Below are 15,893 nucleotides of genomic sequence, written 5' to 3' on the forward strand. Positions count from 1 at the left end.
AGGGCTTCGTTAATCTGTGTATGGTCAGATGTTGTATGGCCATTTTCCCTTTTGATAGTAGAAATACTTTGCTTCGCCTTAGTGCCCTTTAGCAGATTAGCCAGCATTTTGTCGGATTTATCTCCATGGATATAAAACATGGTCTTTTGTTTTAAAAGTGAGTGCTCAACTAAATGTGTTGTAAGCAAGTCATACCTTGAGTTCCAATCGTTTTTTATAAAGGGCCGGTTCTTTAGTTTGTGCATATTCTTTGTCAATCTCTCCAATTTTGTGAGCCAGGTTTGCTTGCTCTTTGTAGGATTTTCTTTTCATTTGAACAGTATATGATATTATCTGCCCCCTCAGGTAAGCTTTAAAAGCATCCCACACGGTAAGGGTGGACATTCCAGGGGTTAAGTTAGTAGAGAAAAAAAACGCTATCTCTTTCTCCATGAAATTTACAAAATGTTCATCCAAAAGTAAGGTTGAATTGAACCGCCATTGTCTATTCCTTTGCGGGATGCTAGGGAGAGACATGGCCAGCAAGATGGGAGCATGATCTGAAATTACAATGCTCTGATGCACAAGATTTAACCAATGGGAGAAGTTATTTATCAATAGATTATTCTTTTTTAAGAGTGGTTTAAATACTGCAGTTTTCAGGGCCTGTGGAAATACACCTGAGTGGAGATACTTGTTTACTATGTGAAGTAGATCTGAGGCCTGTACTACGAAGCCAGTTCAACCTAACCTGGATATGTTTGAGTTAGCCGGTTGGCCTAATCCAAAACATACGTGCTCTCGCTAAACTGTCCTACGATGCGGGTTATCAAGTGGATCGCTCAAGCCAGCCGTGTCCTATCTAGTTAGGTGCACGTTCACATAAAAGGGGTGGTATTTGGAGCGATCGACCAATCGGAATAATGGAGAAACCTCGAGCGAATTATTTTACGGCCGAGGAGCAGACAATGATCATGAGCCGCTACGAAGATGTGAAGCACATCATTAAAGCCAAAAGCAGTACCCTTGTGGCTGCCAAACGTTGCCAACAATGTTGGCAGGAGATTGCAGACTCCGTGAATGCGTAAGTAAAACACGTATATATATATATATATATATATATATATATATATATATATATATATATATATATATATATATATATATATATATATATATATATATATATATATATATATATGTAACAGCGTGCAGAGCTGCACATCTTTAAAAAGTGTATTGGATGCACGGCAGTCATGTACAAAAATAAATCCGGCGCTTCCAGATACATTTTCTAGTTTATCGGATAAATAGTCATTAAAATACCAAATTGATCATTGAGTGGCAGCCTTTTTTCATTATAATATCATCGCCCGAGGGTCACAAGTGGACTTTAAGCCTAATATTTTGTAATCCTTTTAATTTATAGCATTTTTATTTAATTCAAGCTGTACATGACATTTTTTTTTTCGTTTTTCAGATGTAACCCTGGCGGGTCTAAAAGGACTTGGGAGCAAATGCGAGTCAAACACAAAAACATAATTCATCTCTTTTGAGATCTTAAAAATACAACTACACGTTTTGTATTGCTTCAATTAGTCTGTGTTTCATAACTGTATAGGAAAGCGGTCACATTTTTTCCCAATTCTTGCAGCCAACAGGAAAAAAAATGAGCAGAGGAAGACAGGAGGGGGCCCTCCTCCAGCAGATTTCACCCCTGCCGAGGAGCTGGTCCTCAGCAACAATGCGGGTCGGCCCTTGATGGTAGGGGTGGAAGGGGGGGTCTCTACTGACCCTGGTGGCAGCAGCTCCCACCACCTTTATATACAGGGTAAGAGTCAGGGAGCTTTAAACAGCTGGGATGCTATAAAACACAATTATATATCTATTTTTGTGGGAGTAAGTAGCATGTATTTTATTGTTCTGCAGATGATGGGGAGAACGTGGTGTTCCTGCCCCCCCCAAATCACCCACTACCTCATACAGAGGTACCGTAACCTTTAGTATGTCACCTATATGGTCGCTGAATATGGATAACATAGACCATTTACATTTCTTCTTTTTTTCAGGAGGGCCTAGATGATGAGACGCTGTCGGTCGGCTCAGAGAGCGCTCTGGCGGTACACTTTAGTATTTTGTTACCAAAGATATGAAGTTTTCAATTTGCCCTAACACAGATAGAGGGTGTGGGCATGTTGCTTTAATTGATTATTTCTGATTACTTGCACATGGTGGTGGTCTGCACATGGGACAAATAACTACTCTCTATTGAAAAGATATTTGCTTTGCTCAATTTGCAGGAAGAAGGAACTCTTCCTCCCCCGCAGCCTGGGCCCTCGACGTCTAGGCCCTCATCACGACAAGTAATTAATGAAACAAAATTTAAAAGTATAGTCAACTTTAAAATGGTCAGCTTTCTTGCTGTGAGCCATGCTTGAATGTTAAAGCAACATATATGTGTTTCATGTGTTTCAGGCTGAAGCAGACTCTGTGAGGGCCCTTTATAAACGGACCCTAGTCCAAACTATACAACTAAATGACCTACTCATCAAAAAAACAAAGTTGGAGGTGGACAAATTGGACAGAGAAAGACAGGTAATTTTGTAACATTCGGTCATTTATTTTCTAGTCAAATGAACGGTGCATAAGGTGACCTTTATCTTTTAGGATACCTAAAAGAGAAATCCCTTCTTTCTTTACAGAAAAAGTAAACCAAAATTATGTTTTTTTCTCTTTTTCTTTCAGGAATGGCTGAGAAAATAAAAACCAACATAAATCACCCAAGGCCTCTCTCTCTGTGTGTTATTTTTTTATTATGCAAATAACAATGCGATAGCATCTCTGCCAGCCCTGCCAGTAGGGTAGTCCAGGGTGATGGGGTCTACCACATCAGGAGGTTGGGGGTTTGCAGGAGGGGCCCTCTCCTTCCTCATGTTGGCGATGTTGTGCAGCACAACACAGGCCGTTATGATGCGGCAAGCTCTTTCAGGGGCCACTCTGAGCCCCCGCAGGCAGGTGAATCTGGCCTTCAGTATCCCAAAGGTCATTTCGATCCTGACCCTGGTTTTGGCATGGGCCACATTGAAAGTGGTTTGTGGCCCTTCACCAGGGTCAGGATATGGGGTCATTAGGAAAGGCTGGCAGGCATAACCCCTGTCCCCGAGCAGCACTCCACTGAAGACTCCTGAAGATAAAGGAACATTTCCATAAGTATACACAAAAGGCAGCTTAAGAAGCACGAAACAATAAGAATGTACAGTTGCCATACCCTGCTCGAGTTTGTGACACAGTGAAGACTCTGAGAAGATCCTCGAGTCATGGACTGACCCAGGCCACTTTGCCTCAAGGCTGGTGATGACACACCTGTGGTCACATGTGGCCTGTAAAAGCATTTGGGGTTAACAAGCCTACTTCCACAATAAGAGCATCATAGTCAGTGTAGCATCAATGTTCATTTGCAATGAGTCCATGTTATAGATACAGATAGTCCAAGTGTGAAACATGTACTGTGTGAATATTTAAATGTGTGATTTCCTTTAATCACCCATACTTCAATGTGTGTTCTAGTGAATGTACAAGATTTACCTGAATGTTGAGGCTGTGGAATGATTTGCAATTCACATAATCGCCTTCATTATCTCCCAGGGACGCAGAGATCGGTATATGGGTACAGTCGATACACCCAAGCACCCTGGGAAACCCTATGAAATAGTAGGCTGCATTTATTATACAACAGTGTACGTCATAGGAACAACATTCACTGTAAAGGCCCTGACACACCAGGCAGTCACCAGAGAACTCGCCGACACCGACATCGACATCGACTGTTGCATCGGCGAGTTCTCCTGCGTCTTGGCCATGTGTCGCACTGGAACACACCACAAAGACTTCAGCCGAGCACGTACGAACTGCGCATGCGTGAGTGGCAATAACTCTCCTTACCAGCAGGCGGCGGTAGTGTGTATTCGTCATTCAAAATAGGCAACAACCGGAAGACAGAGAAGAAGAACAGACTGATATAAACAAACAACAAATAGCGTGTGCGTTCCATTTTCACTCTCGTCCATCGAAAACATGTTTTAGAATATAAAAATACATGAATGATGAAATGAGCACATAAAGTGCAGACATACTATAAAATCACAGTTAATAGACCTGCATCTGATGATCGCAGTGTTCTGGCGGGTGTGTAGTTTATTGAGTCAGCAATGTAGTAATGTATGTAATGTAATAATGGCCACTTCTTGCTAAATTTACATTTCCATGTGATGCTTTTATCCGAGGCGACTCACAATAGGTAAATGAACAGCAGTAGACAGTATCTCATTTACTTAGACACTGTACTTAAGGACAATGTTGAGGTACTTGAGACTAATCCTGCAACTTTATACTGACAAATAAACCGATGAGATGAAAAACCGGACTTGACCAAACAAATCACGGAGCTCTCAGCAGAGGACAGCCGGGGACGCTCCCGCCGATATCAGAGATGTCCCTGCTATCCCTTATGAAACAAAAATATATTGTAATATATTGGTAAATATAATACAATATATTGGATCATACATTTCCATATATGGGAAAGTAGTCCTTATATTTTTAAATATATTGCAATATATGCATGGACCATGTATGGCTATATATTGATACATATAAAAAAAATATATTGCAATGAAAACAAAAACTGCACTATACATTTATATGTAATAGTTTTATTGAAACACTCATTTATCTTTCATGAGTTTACATAAAATTGAACAGATGTTCATAAACAGTTATCTCACTTCGTTTTGTATAGTTACCCACTTTATATATGAACATATGTTTGATGGTAGCCTACATATAAAAAAAGTACAAATTGTCCATTGAATGATGGAAAATAATATACAGTTTATAAATATATATAGACACACACATATATGCACGCATATATGCACGCATATATATATTCATATATGCGTGCATATATGCACGCATATATATATTCATATATATATATATATATATATAAATATATATATATATGCATATATGCACGCATATATATATGAATATATGCACGCATATATATCTATGCATATATTACGGCCGACCGGCTATTTGGAGTGGAACGCAGCCCATCCACGGCAGACAGCCCAAACAGTATTCGAATGCGCCACTTCCGGCTGATTTCGGGGAGCCCCCCCCCCTCTCCAGCAATAGATTGATCTGATTGGCAGATTCAAATCTGCGTTGCTGCCTCTGTCTGTTGATTCTGTCGCTGAGTGTCAAAGAGAAAGCATTCATCAGGTGCTTCGAAACAGAAAATTAAAAAGAAACGAGAGGAAAATACAGCACCAGAGTCAGGTATGTGTGTGAGCATTTAAAACTATTTTAAATTGAAATAATTCTGCATGTACACTATAAGTAGTCTAGTTGCTTAATCCGTATGTCCCGTCTCTCGGCACTACACCAGCTACATTAGCTAACGTTAGTTAAATTAGCTATGTTAGTTCCCTCGTGTATGAGTGTATAACCGGTCCGCAGCTTTGTGAACATTCAATTTCGAAGATTTTCGATGTTACAGTCAACTGAAGTCGACCCAAAACAGCCAAAAATAACGGACCTTTAGATCGCTAACATTTTAGCATAAGTCAATGGAGTTTAACATAGCGAAAACTAGCCCCACGGCTAACGGACATGTTCTGACTGGTGACGATGATGAGCTAGTTAAGTAATGTAACCACAGTTAGTCTATGTCTTGTAAATTCCCCTTGTTCTCCTTGATCTGCATTATATCGTTCGTGTTTTAGTCAGGCACATTTAGGGACAGCTAAAGTAGTTCAGCTACGGGTCTTCGAGCTGGTTACACATGTGCGTTCAGGACATTATTGCGCATCGTCACATGCATAATTACCATCGTCACAGAGAGAATGCGTTCGTGAAGAATGTGAGCATATATGCAGATCTTTAGTGTTGGTAATGTTATAAGATTGTATGCATAGTGTCCTGCTGAGTCAGTGTGTTAATGAGTCTTGATGTCCCGTTTTTAGTTTCTATGTTGTTCAGGAATTGAGCTAATGCTAGCTAGTTAGCTAAGTTAAGCTATGATAGTGTGTGGATGAGATGCTAACTTAGCTTTTATTAGCCGTGTGTTTGCAACGTGTCTAATGTGTTTTAGCAACAATTAGTATTGCTGTTGCTTATTATTAATAACCATCGTCTGGTTAGTTATTGTAATTTGAACCTTATTTCTATTTCTGTGTATTTTGCAGAAACCATTCATTCATTCTCTACTCTACGTTAGGCTATGTGTTGTGGACTAATGCATTCAAGTTAGTTCACATTTTAGTTGTTATTGCCCCTGCTGACAATTGTGTGGATAATATGTAGCCTACAGTCAATGGCATTTCACATTTTGCTCTCCAGTGTATGTTATTTTAATGTTGACCCATAATACTATATATCTATATATTTTACAGGAGCATTGTTGAAATTCATAGGTCGAACTAAGCCTGCAGAACCACAAGTCAAGAGGACAGAGGAGCCAGATAGCAGTGGTGACTGAGACAGAATAAATAAGGAGAGAGGGCCCATGCAGAGGCAGACATCAGTAGTGAGGAATCAGACCCAAAAGATACGAGGACAGAGGAGCCAGATCGCAGTGGTAAGGAACGCACTGTCATTTAATTTCACTGTCATTTTACTTTTCACATATCACTTTATTCACTATTCAGCTTAGTTATCCTTGCCATGAAGGATTGAATGGATGAATGTTCTATATTATTTTAATGATAGATTGAACCACAGCAATATTGTTTTAGAGATTTTATATGTTTAACTGCTATGCCTGTCATCTCTGCTCTGTGTCATTGTGTTGTCTCCTGGGTTATGTAGTGCCCGGAGTCTGTCTTTTTATTTTTTTCCTCCCAAACCCCATCCCCTCAGGACGCCTTTTACCTCCTGTCAGGTCATCATTGTAATAAGAATTTGTTCTTAATTGATTTTCCTGGCTAAATAAAGGTTCTACTACTATTTATTCAGTTATTTTATTACTGGTACTGCTAATTGCATTATGCGTATTGTTGTATATTGTATATACGTATGTATTTACTACTACTACTTACAAAATCGAGGGTTGTAGCTTTGTGTCAGTACATATTTCAGGGTTTTTCTATGCCTTTGTTCATCTAAATTCTAATACTCATAGGCGACTACCACTCCTGCCGATGCCGAGGCCCAGTTCTCCCTTCCCACCACCCCAGGCTCATTGTGCTAGGTAAAACTCTCATTCAATAAAAGTAGTCTTTTAAAGGTGGGGTAGGTAATTTTGGAGAAACCAGCTCGAGATCGCTAGAATTTGAAAATACACAGCCGGAAAAAATGTGCCACTTCCTTACAGAGCCCCTCCTCCAACACACACGAACGCGCACATGACCAATGAGGGCACGAGATAAGTTTGTGCACAGATGGAAGGCTGACAGGCAGGTAGGCCATCCAGTCATTTCAGCCGGGCCGGCTAAAATGATTGGTTGTGCTTTTTACAGTACCACGGCTTCCACAGATGATATTTTTTTATGGATTTTTTGTCAAAGCACTTAAGATATTCATTGCTATCGGGATGTTAAGAGCATTCCATGGAATATAACAAAAAGTGTATCTCGAGCCGGTTTCTCAAACTTACCTACCCCACCTTTAAAGATGAATGCAATTACATTTTTTTAAGTTTTAAACAGAACTGTCACAGATGCAGATGCTTGGTCCAAATTCCATAAAATATACCAACCAGTAGCGCCACACTCAGACGAAAATGTACAAAGCCTATTCTTCCACTATTTGTATTCCCACATTATTCACCAAGCCAGCCCATGCTTTAATATAGATATTATGGATATTGTTATAATTCCTGCTGTCTTTTGTGAACTTCTAATTATTTGTAATTGTTCTGTTCCACAGATGCTGTAGTAAACCACCATCCAGGGACCAAGACATCAGATATAAGAACATCCATTAACACAAGAATTTGTGAGTAAAGGCACGAAAAAAAACAAGATTGACGATCAAATAGGGTACAAGACTGTTTGGCCCTGTTCCGGACCTTGTTTTAATGAGTGATCAGCTCATGTTTAAAGTTGTCACCAGGTGAAACAAAAAACAAGATTGTTAAATAGGATAACAGACTGCTCTTTTTGGCCCTGTATGAAATAACAATGCATCATTTATTAACTATACCTATACAAAATGTAATACATTTTCCCTTCATTATGTAATAACACCTCCTTTTGTAATAATTTGCCCATTATGTAGTAAACAAGTTCAATGCAAATATGTAATACATGTTGCCACATTTTGAAATATATTATTACATATTGCTGTGGTTATTACAAAATGAGTTGCAAACAATAACATTACAACTGTTTATTTATTTATTCAACCATGAATCATCCTTAATCATAATTTTAAAATATTTCAGTAGAATATCTTTCATTGGCCAAAACTAGATCAAGTGTTACCATATTCATTAGCCAACATGTATATCAACATCAATTTTGGGATATATTTACAGTTTGGTTATGGTTACATAATGAATATTACAGTTTTTTAAAAGGGCAACTCACGCATTTTGTAATAACCATTGCAAAATGTAATAATTGATTACAAAATGCAGGGAAATGTATTTTATATTGCGTTCAGGCTGTTACAGAATGCAGCAGATTATTACAAAATGTGGGTTTTATTACATAATTACATGAAAATGTTCTTGAGTCATTACATAATGTGTTTATAGGCCTTTTCTTTTATTCTTTCCTTGTCCTTCTTTTAATGAGTATTTTGATAACTGTTACACATTGATAGAAAAAAACAAATTAAGCTTCTCATTATTCAGACTCAGCTCTCAGCGCTTAAGCTTCTTTTAAATGTTGATAAAACCAAGGTAATGCTCTTTTCAAAAACTAAAAAGACACCAGAGCCTGTTTTAGATATTGTAACTACGCAAGGGATAAAACTTGAAGTGGTTACCTGTTACAAATACCTTGGTATCTGGCTTGATGATTGTCTCACTTTTAAACTTCATGTCAATAACCTGCTTAAAAAACTGAGGGTTAGGCTAGGTTTCTTTTCCAGGAACAAGTCCTGTTTCTCACTTGAGGCCAGAAAAAGGCTAGTCACTGTGACCTTTTGACCTGTGCTGGACTATGGTGATCTGATCTATATGAATGCACCTGCCAATTGCCTGGTCAAGTTAGATGCCGCCTATCACAGTGCACTGAGATTTGTGACAAACTGTAAAGTATTAACCCATCACTGTACCCTGTATGCAAGGGCAGGTTTGCCTTCACTAACTGTACGGAGGCTCAGTCACTGTTACATTTTTATATACAAAGCCATGTTAGGGAAACTTCCTTCCTACATCTGCTCCCTGATCTCACGGCGAATTGTAAGTGGCTACTGCCTGAGATCGAATGCTGTGGTTTTATTAAATGTGCCAACTGCTAGGACTGTCTTAGGGAAGATAGCATTTAGATGCGCAGCTCCGCTAACTTGGAACAGTCTGAGCAATTTGGTTCCACTAAATGTTTTTAAAGCAAGGATAGATGCTATCCAATCGGAAACTGTTGGAACCTGTAAATGTTACTAGCTATGTAAACTGTAGTCACTGTAAATATGCTGTATGATGTCCTTTTTTGTTTTTCTGTTATGTTTATATGTATTCATGTGGAACCTACTTGCAGCAGGTCACCCTTGAAAAAGAGATCAATGATCTCAATGGGATTCACCTGCATAAATAAAGGTTTGAAATTAAATGAAAGATTTTTTTTTATCAGAACATGCATTTCTCCTCATTGTGAACATATATTGCACTCATGTTCAGAATATATGGTACGTACATGGTCTTTTATAAATCTGAATATATATAGTGCATACATGTCCCCATATAATTGTGAATATATAGCGCATACATGTCCCCATATAATTGTGAATATATATAGTACATGTCCCCATATAATTGTGAATATATTCTGCATACATGTCCCCATATAAATCTGAATATATAGCGCATACATGTCCCCATATATTTGTGAATATATATAGTACATGTCCCCATATAATTGTGAATATATTCTACATACATGTCCCCATATAAATCTGAATATATAGTACATACATATCCCCATATATTTGTGCATATATATAGTACATGTCCCCATATAATTGTGAATATATTCTACATACATGTCCCCATATAAAACTGAATATATAGTACATACATGTCCCCATATATTTGTGAATATATATAGTACATGTCCCCATATAAATGTTAATATATAGTAAATGTATGTTCACATATATACACAACCAATATATTATATATATTTACATATATTACTCAATATATGGAAAGCGGCAATTACTGATGTATTATCCCATATATTACAATATATTATCACAATATATTATTCAATATATATATATTGTAATATATTAACACAATATATTCTATATATCTTCAATATATTTTCAATATATTTTGTAGATATGAATAAATATGTTTTTCATGTTGATTATTAATCAGTATCACTTGGTGTAGCCAACAGCAAGATTTCCTTTATTAAATCTTATCAATTAACCAGTAAATCAGAAAACAAAATAATGCAATATATTGACAGTTAATATATGGGGAAATATATTTTCTTTGCGTAAGGGATGTGTGGGAGGTAAGAGAGGACATTTAAGGGCTATGTTTGATGTCTTTAAGTATCACCTGCTGGGGTTTAGCTGCTGTCCTGTGCCTTCTTAAATCGTTTGTTTACGTCCCTCACTTCCGTTTTGCTTCTCATTTGCTAGCTGAACAGCTGATCAGAGTGGTTTCTTGGCCCGATAGCTTGTGTCCGACAAATGGCCGATTCAACATGTTGAATCGGCCATGTGTCGACCGTGAAAGGCCAAATAAGGCGTGTCACGGCCGAGGGTTCGGGACACACCAAATTGACTTTGGGCGACCGGGCACGCTTTGTCGCCAGACAACCGAAGATGGCCGATATCGGCCTGGTGTGTCTGGGTCTTAAAGATATAATCACATATCAATACCTGCCATGCTGTAAAATCCCTCTTTGATCGTCTGTGTGGGACATGTGCCAGGAAACACAACAAAGGACTCTGTGAGCCCTGTCAGAGCATGTGCGACCTTATGAATAGCACTGCAGACTGTATTCTTGCTGAGGTTCTCTGCATCCCCCACAGCATAGAGAAAACTGCCAGTTGCAAAGTATCGCAAAGCAATACATACAGTCTGCGGCACTGTAAGGGCACAACTCCGATGTGTGGCATTAGCAATATATGGCTCGAGGAGCTGACACAGATAAGTCAGCCCTTCTGACGAGAACCTGTATCTTTCATACAAATACTCTTCAGGGAAAGCCAAAGGGTTTAATCTTTCCCTAAAATTCCTCTCCCGCCTGAGAGCGCCTCTCACAGTCTGAGCTCCAAGCTCCACAGTGTCATTCACAAATGGCGACGTCATTTTCACAGAGATTTCATTGGTCGATAGGCGGAGCTTTTATAGACTGATCTCTTAGCCTGCAACCTAACCTGGTCCCGACCAGGGGGCTATACTACGAATCAAGATTTTCGTTTAGCAAGCTAACTTCAGGGGTTTCCGGTCCTACGAAGCTGGTTCACTTTTTAGCGGGCTAGATAACTTATTCTGAACGGCTATCCTCCGGAACAGGATAGGTTCCAGGATAAAAGCACTGCCTGCTGACCAATCAGAGCTCAGTGTGCGGAGTTTAAAGCGATCAATTCATATGACAGGAGGAGAAAGGAAATACAGTTTAAACTGCCGTTGCAGGAAAGACAGCCGGCCAAAATCACCGACTGTGTGAACGTGAAAATGAATAGAATATCACCTCCCATCTTCAGAGCAATCTGACTATTATAACATTAGCGTTAAGAAAGCTTACTTAAATATCTGCCACAACATAAGTAACCTACAGTCCGCGGCACTGTGAGTGCAGACGTACCCCATTATCATTCATATCACATGATATCACATCATAATGTATCATATTTCCTTATCTGAGTCAGCTTCTTGAGCCGTATCTGGCCGTGCAACACTCACAGTGTCACATACTGTATGCAGAAGTATTATTTTAAGCAACACATTAAGTTGACACTCGAGTCAAATGTAATTAAAGTCAGATCCACTCGTGTCTTGGACGGGGCAGCAGTGATATCATAAACCTGTTAATGAACGTATTCAAACACTTTTTCTTTTACCAGCAGTATTCACCTTGCAGCTGCAACTATGTGGCTTTTATCCTGGATAAAGTGTTTAAGTCATGGATGTTTAAAGTTTAACGTCTTCATATTTGTCTAATATTAGTTGACTTTTCATTCAGGAAATATATGACGCGCTGCGCTGTCAGTACACGGCTTGTCCATGTTTGTGATTGGTCGAATGCTCCAAATACCACCCCTTTTATGTGAACGCGCACCTAACTAGATGGGACAAGGCTGGCTTGCGGTCGAGGTGATAGCCAGCGTCGTAGGACAGTTTAGCGAGAGCGTTTTTTTTTTTGGATTTAGTCAGCCGGATAACTCAAAACATATCCAGGATATGTTGAACTAGATTCGTAGTATACCCCCCAGGTTAGCCACTCAGCATAAGTTACCATGGAGATCTAGCCCGCTAAAAAGAGAACCAGCGTCGTAGGACCGGAAACCCCGAGTTTTCCCTGAAGTTAGCCCGCTAAGCGAAAATCCGGCTTCGTAGTACAGGCCTCTGAGGCCATGCAATGAAAAACAGTTTTGAAAAAGCCTGTAGGTATAATATCGAGGCTGCAGGAGGAGGATTTCAGATGTTGAATAATGTCCTCCAGGTCTTTATCATTTATCACCCGGAATTGTGTCATGATGTTTGAATTGATTTTAAGACAACACATTGCTGTACCTGATACAGAGGCACTGACTGCTTGTCTGATTTTCTGAATTTTGTTAGTGAAGGAGGCAAATTTATTGCAGGCCCTGGTGGATAGCAATTCCGAGGCTACTGACACTGGGGGGTTTGTTAGTCTGTCGACAGTAGCAAACAAGGCACGTGAGTTGTTTTTGTTTTTGGTAATGATGTCAGAGAAGAAAGACTGTCGCAGGAGGAGACCTCACAGCACCGTTCGTATTCCAAGACATATTTATTATTGTTGTGCTTTTTATTAGTCTACAGAAAGTGTAATAAACACATACATCTTACATGTATTTTCAGATCAAAATATTCATGCCTGCTAGAAAATAAAATTCATTATACGTATTTTATTATTTTCTGCTTCTCATTCTGAAGCAAAGAAAGATGCACAATTTTAAGGGTAATATTAATGTTATCTTATTCATGCATAAACTCTGTAAACCATAAACATACAGCTTACCTAGCAGAGGATACAGTATAAAGGACATATGTTCAAAATAGGTTTTGCACAATGCAGCAGTCTTAACAAATATGTACATTTCAGGATTGTATGTTAGTTGAAGTGGGTTCAGCTGGTAGTGGAGGTCTTGGGTCACTGGGTTTATCCTGAGGCGACTTCCTGTTCATATTGGAACATTCGTAATGCTGTCTGCCACTGTGCTGTCTTTAAATCACATGATTGTATCTAACAGGCGTGTTGATCACAGTACTAATATGAGGGTCATTTCAGTACAATAGGCAATAATTACAGTTTACTAAATCAGTTTAGAGTAAGAAATTGACTATGTAACTTGTTTAGTGATCTACCAAAAGCTTTTTCAAGTTTCAAGGCTTTTATTGCCATGAGTGCATAGTTACAGTGTAGTTATGACAATAAAAATCTTAGGTCACAGGCTCCTCCAACAGTGCAAAACAATAACAGATAAAATAGTGCAAGTAAATAAAATAAAATTGAATATAATAGAAACTGAATTTAATAGAAATTCATATTGATATTAGGGATGCCAGCGATTATTCGATTATTCAAATATTCGTTACAGTCTCCATAATCGAAGATTATTTTTAAAATTCGATTTTATTTATATATTTTTTTATTAATATTTATGTTTTTCTTTTTTTTCCTGGTTTGGTTTCAACCAAAATATAGACTAATGCTAATAATAGTAATAGTATTAATAATTGTAAATGACCATTGATCACACCACCAGTTTGTTTTACTGTAAACTTGGAGGAAGCCAGCAGCGCAGAGTGCAGACTGCTGCTGCAGCCTGCTACACACCGCCCCCGCCCCCCCCCCCTCCCCGTCACACGTGCGATTGATTTATTGGCGACAGAACAGTGAGAACACAACTAAAGATGAACAGAGCGGCACGTCCACAGAAGAGTTCCTCGTGGAACTACTTCGAACTGACAAGTGCAAATGAAGTCAAATGCAAGCTCTGCGAAAATACTTTTTTTTTTCTCTCCCGCGGGGGGTATAATAATCGATTAATATTCGCCAGGGCTGTCCGATTTTCGATTTTGATCATGGTCAGTTTCTGGCATCCCTAATTGATATATGAGTTGCAAACAGATGAATGTTATGGATTTTCTTTCAAAAGTTCAGGTTTTTAGCAGTATTATGGCCTGTGGGATGAAACTGTCTCTGAGTCTGGTGGTTTTAGTCCTGATGCTGCGGTACCGCCCGCCAGACGGCAGCAGACAGAATAGTTTGTGGCTGGGGTGATGGGGGTCTTTGATAATCCTGAGGGCTTTCTTCCTGAGCCACTGGGAGTAGAGATCCTCCATGGATGGCAGCTCCGTCCTGGTGATGTGCTCTGCAGTTTTCACCACCCTCTGTAAAGCCTTACGGTTGAGGGCGGTGCAACTGCCGTACCAGGGCGTGAATTGAGTCTAAGTTACTGCAAAAAGTATTAGGGCAGGGGTGTCCAAACATTTTTCACTAAGGGGCCGATGGGCTGGGCCCCTCACTAAAGGTGACTGATATTGCCTCCTATGTTAAGTTTTAAGTTAGTAAAATCAATCAAATGTAGATAAATTGCTTTATGAAAAAAAACAGCCTACATCACAGCTTTCCATAGGGTTTCATTTATTTAGTAACACAATGTGTGTCAGATTGCTTATAATCAGGGGGAATAGGAAGGGTATATTTCATGCTTGTTATGTAAATAAATTATACGGCTTTTTTTATTAACTATGGTTTGTAAGAAAATGTTCTCAACTTTAATTTACTGAGTCTATTTGAAAATTGGGCTTACATGTATACTATGTTATATATGTGACCTGCTCTATCGAAATCAGTCGCATTGACCCGAAGACACATTTTGAGTTGTATACACTGTTGGAAAGAGGAGATTCCTAGCTTTCTAATGATATCAAGATTGTTTTTGTACTCCAAATATTAAGCAAAATATGTCACATTATATAATGACTGTCACCGAGTCATCATTTTGAGAAAAAGGCCTTCAAAGTTTCCTCTTCTCTGGAATCCATCGATCTGATTGATTATTAGCGGAGCAAACGATCAAAATAGTCCGGAGGGAAAATATTTCCGTTTGGATTACTGGTCTGGGGGAAGCTCGCGAGTGTGTGTGTGTATGTGTGTGTGTGTGTTTGTGTATTTTTGCGTTTGTGTGTATTGTGTTTGTTTCCCAGGGAAAACACTCACGAGAAACACCGGCTGTTGTTATGCTTGCTGTGACGTTAAATGACTCCGTTCTCCGCTTGTAAATATGCCGTTACAAGCTTCATAGTTGTATTTATCATCTAAATTTGCCGAAACAAGTTTAATATTCTGAAAGCCAAGACTTTGTTTAATTGAAATCAGATGAAAACAAACTGTAACGGACCCCGCCGTGTTATCTAGATAACTATATGCCTTACATTCATAATTTCAGCCGGAGGGAGGGTGAGCTGCGCTACGGAAGAGCAGATTGCGAGCGAGAGGTGCCTGTCATCTTCCCTTCACAAGCTT

General features: G+C 39.0%; 1 protein-coding gene across 1 annotated transcript; it reads right to left on the reverse strand.

Moving 5' to 3' along the window:
• Positions 1-2,792: 2,792 nt before the first annotated feature.
• On the reverse strand, positions 2,793-11,482 carry LOC117498603 (putative nuclease HARBI1). Its single transcript, XM_034150798.1, has 4 exons — positions 11,050-11,482; positions 3,565-3,680; positions 3,248-3,359; positions 2,793-3,163 (listed from the first exon to the last, which is right to left on the reverse strand). Exons 1-4 carry the CDS (start codon positions 11,480-11,482, stop codon positions 2,793-2,795), a joined length of 1,032 nt encoding a protein of 343 aa, XP_034006689.1.
• Positions 11,483-15,893: the final 4,411 nt, after the last annotated feature.

This window comes from Trematomus bernacchii, unplaced genomic scaffold, assembly GCF_902827165.1.
Source record: "Trematomus bernacchii unplaced genomic scaffold, fTreBer1.1, whole genome shotgun sequence".
NCBI classification, from domain to species: domain Eukaryota; kingdom Metazoa; phylum Chordata; class Actinopteri; order Perciformes; family Nototheniidae; genus Trematomus; species Trematomus bernacchii.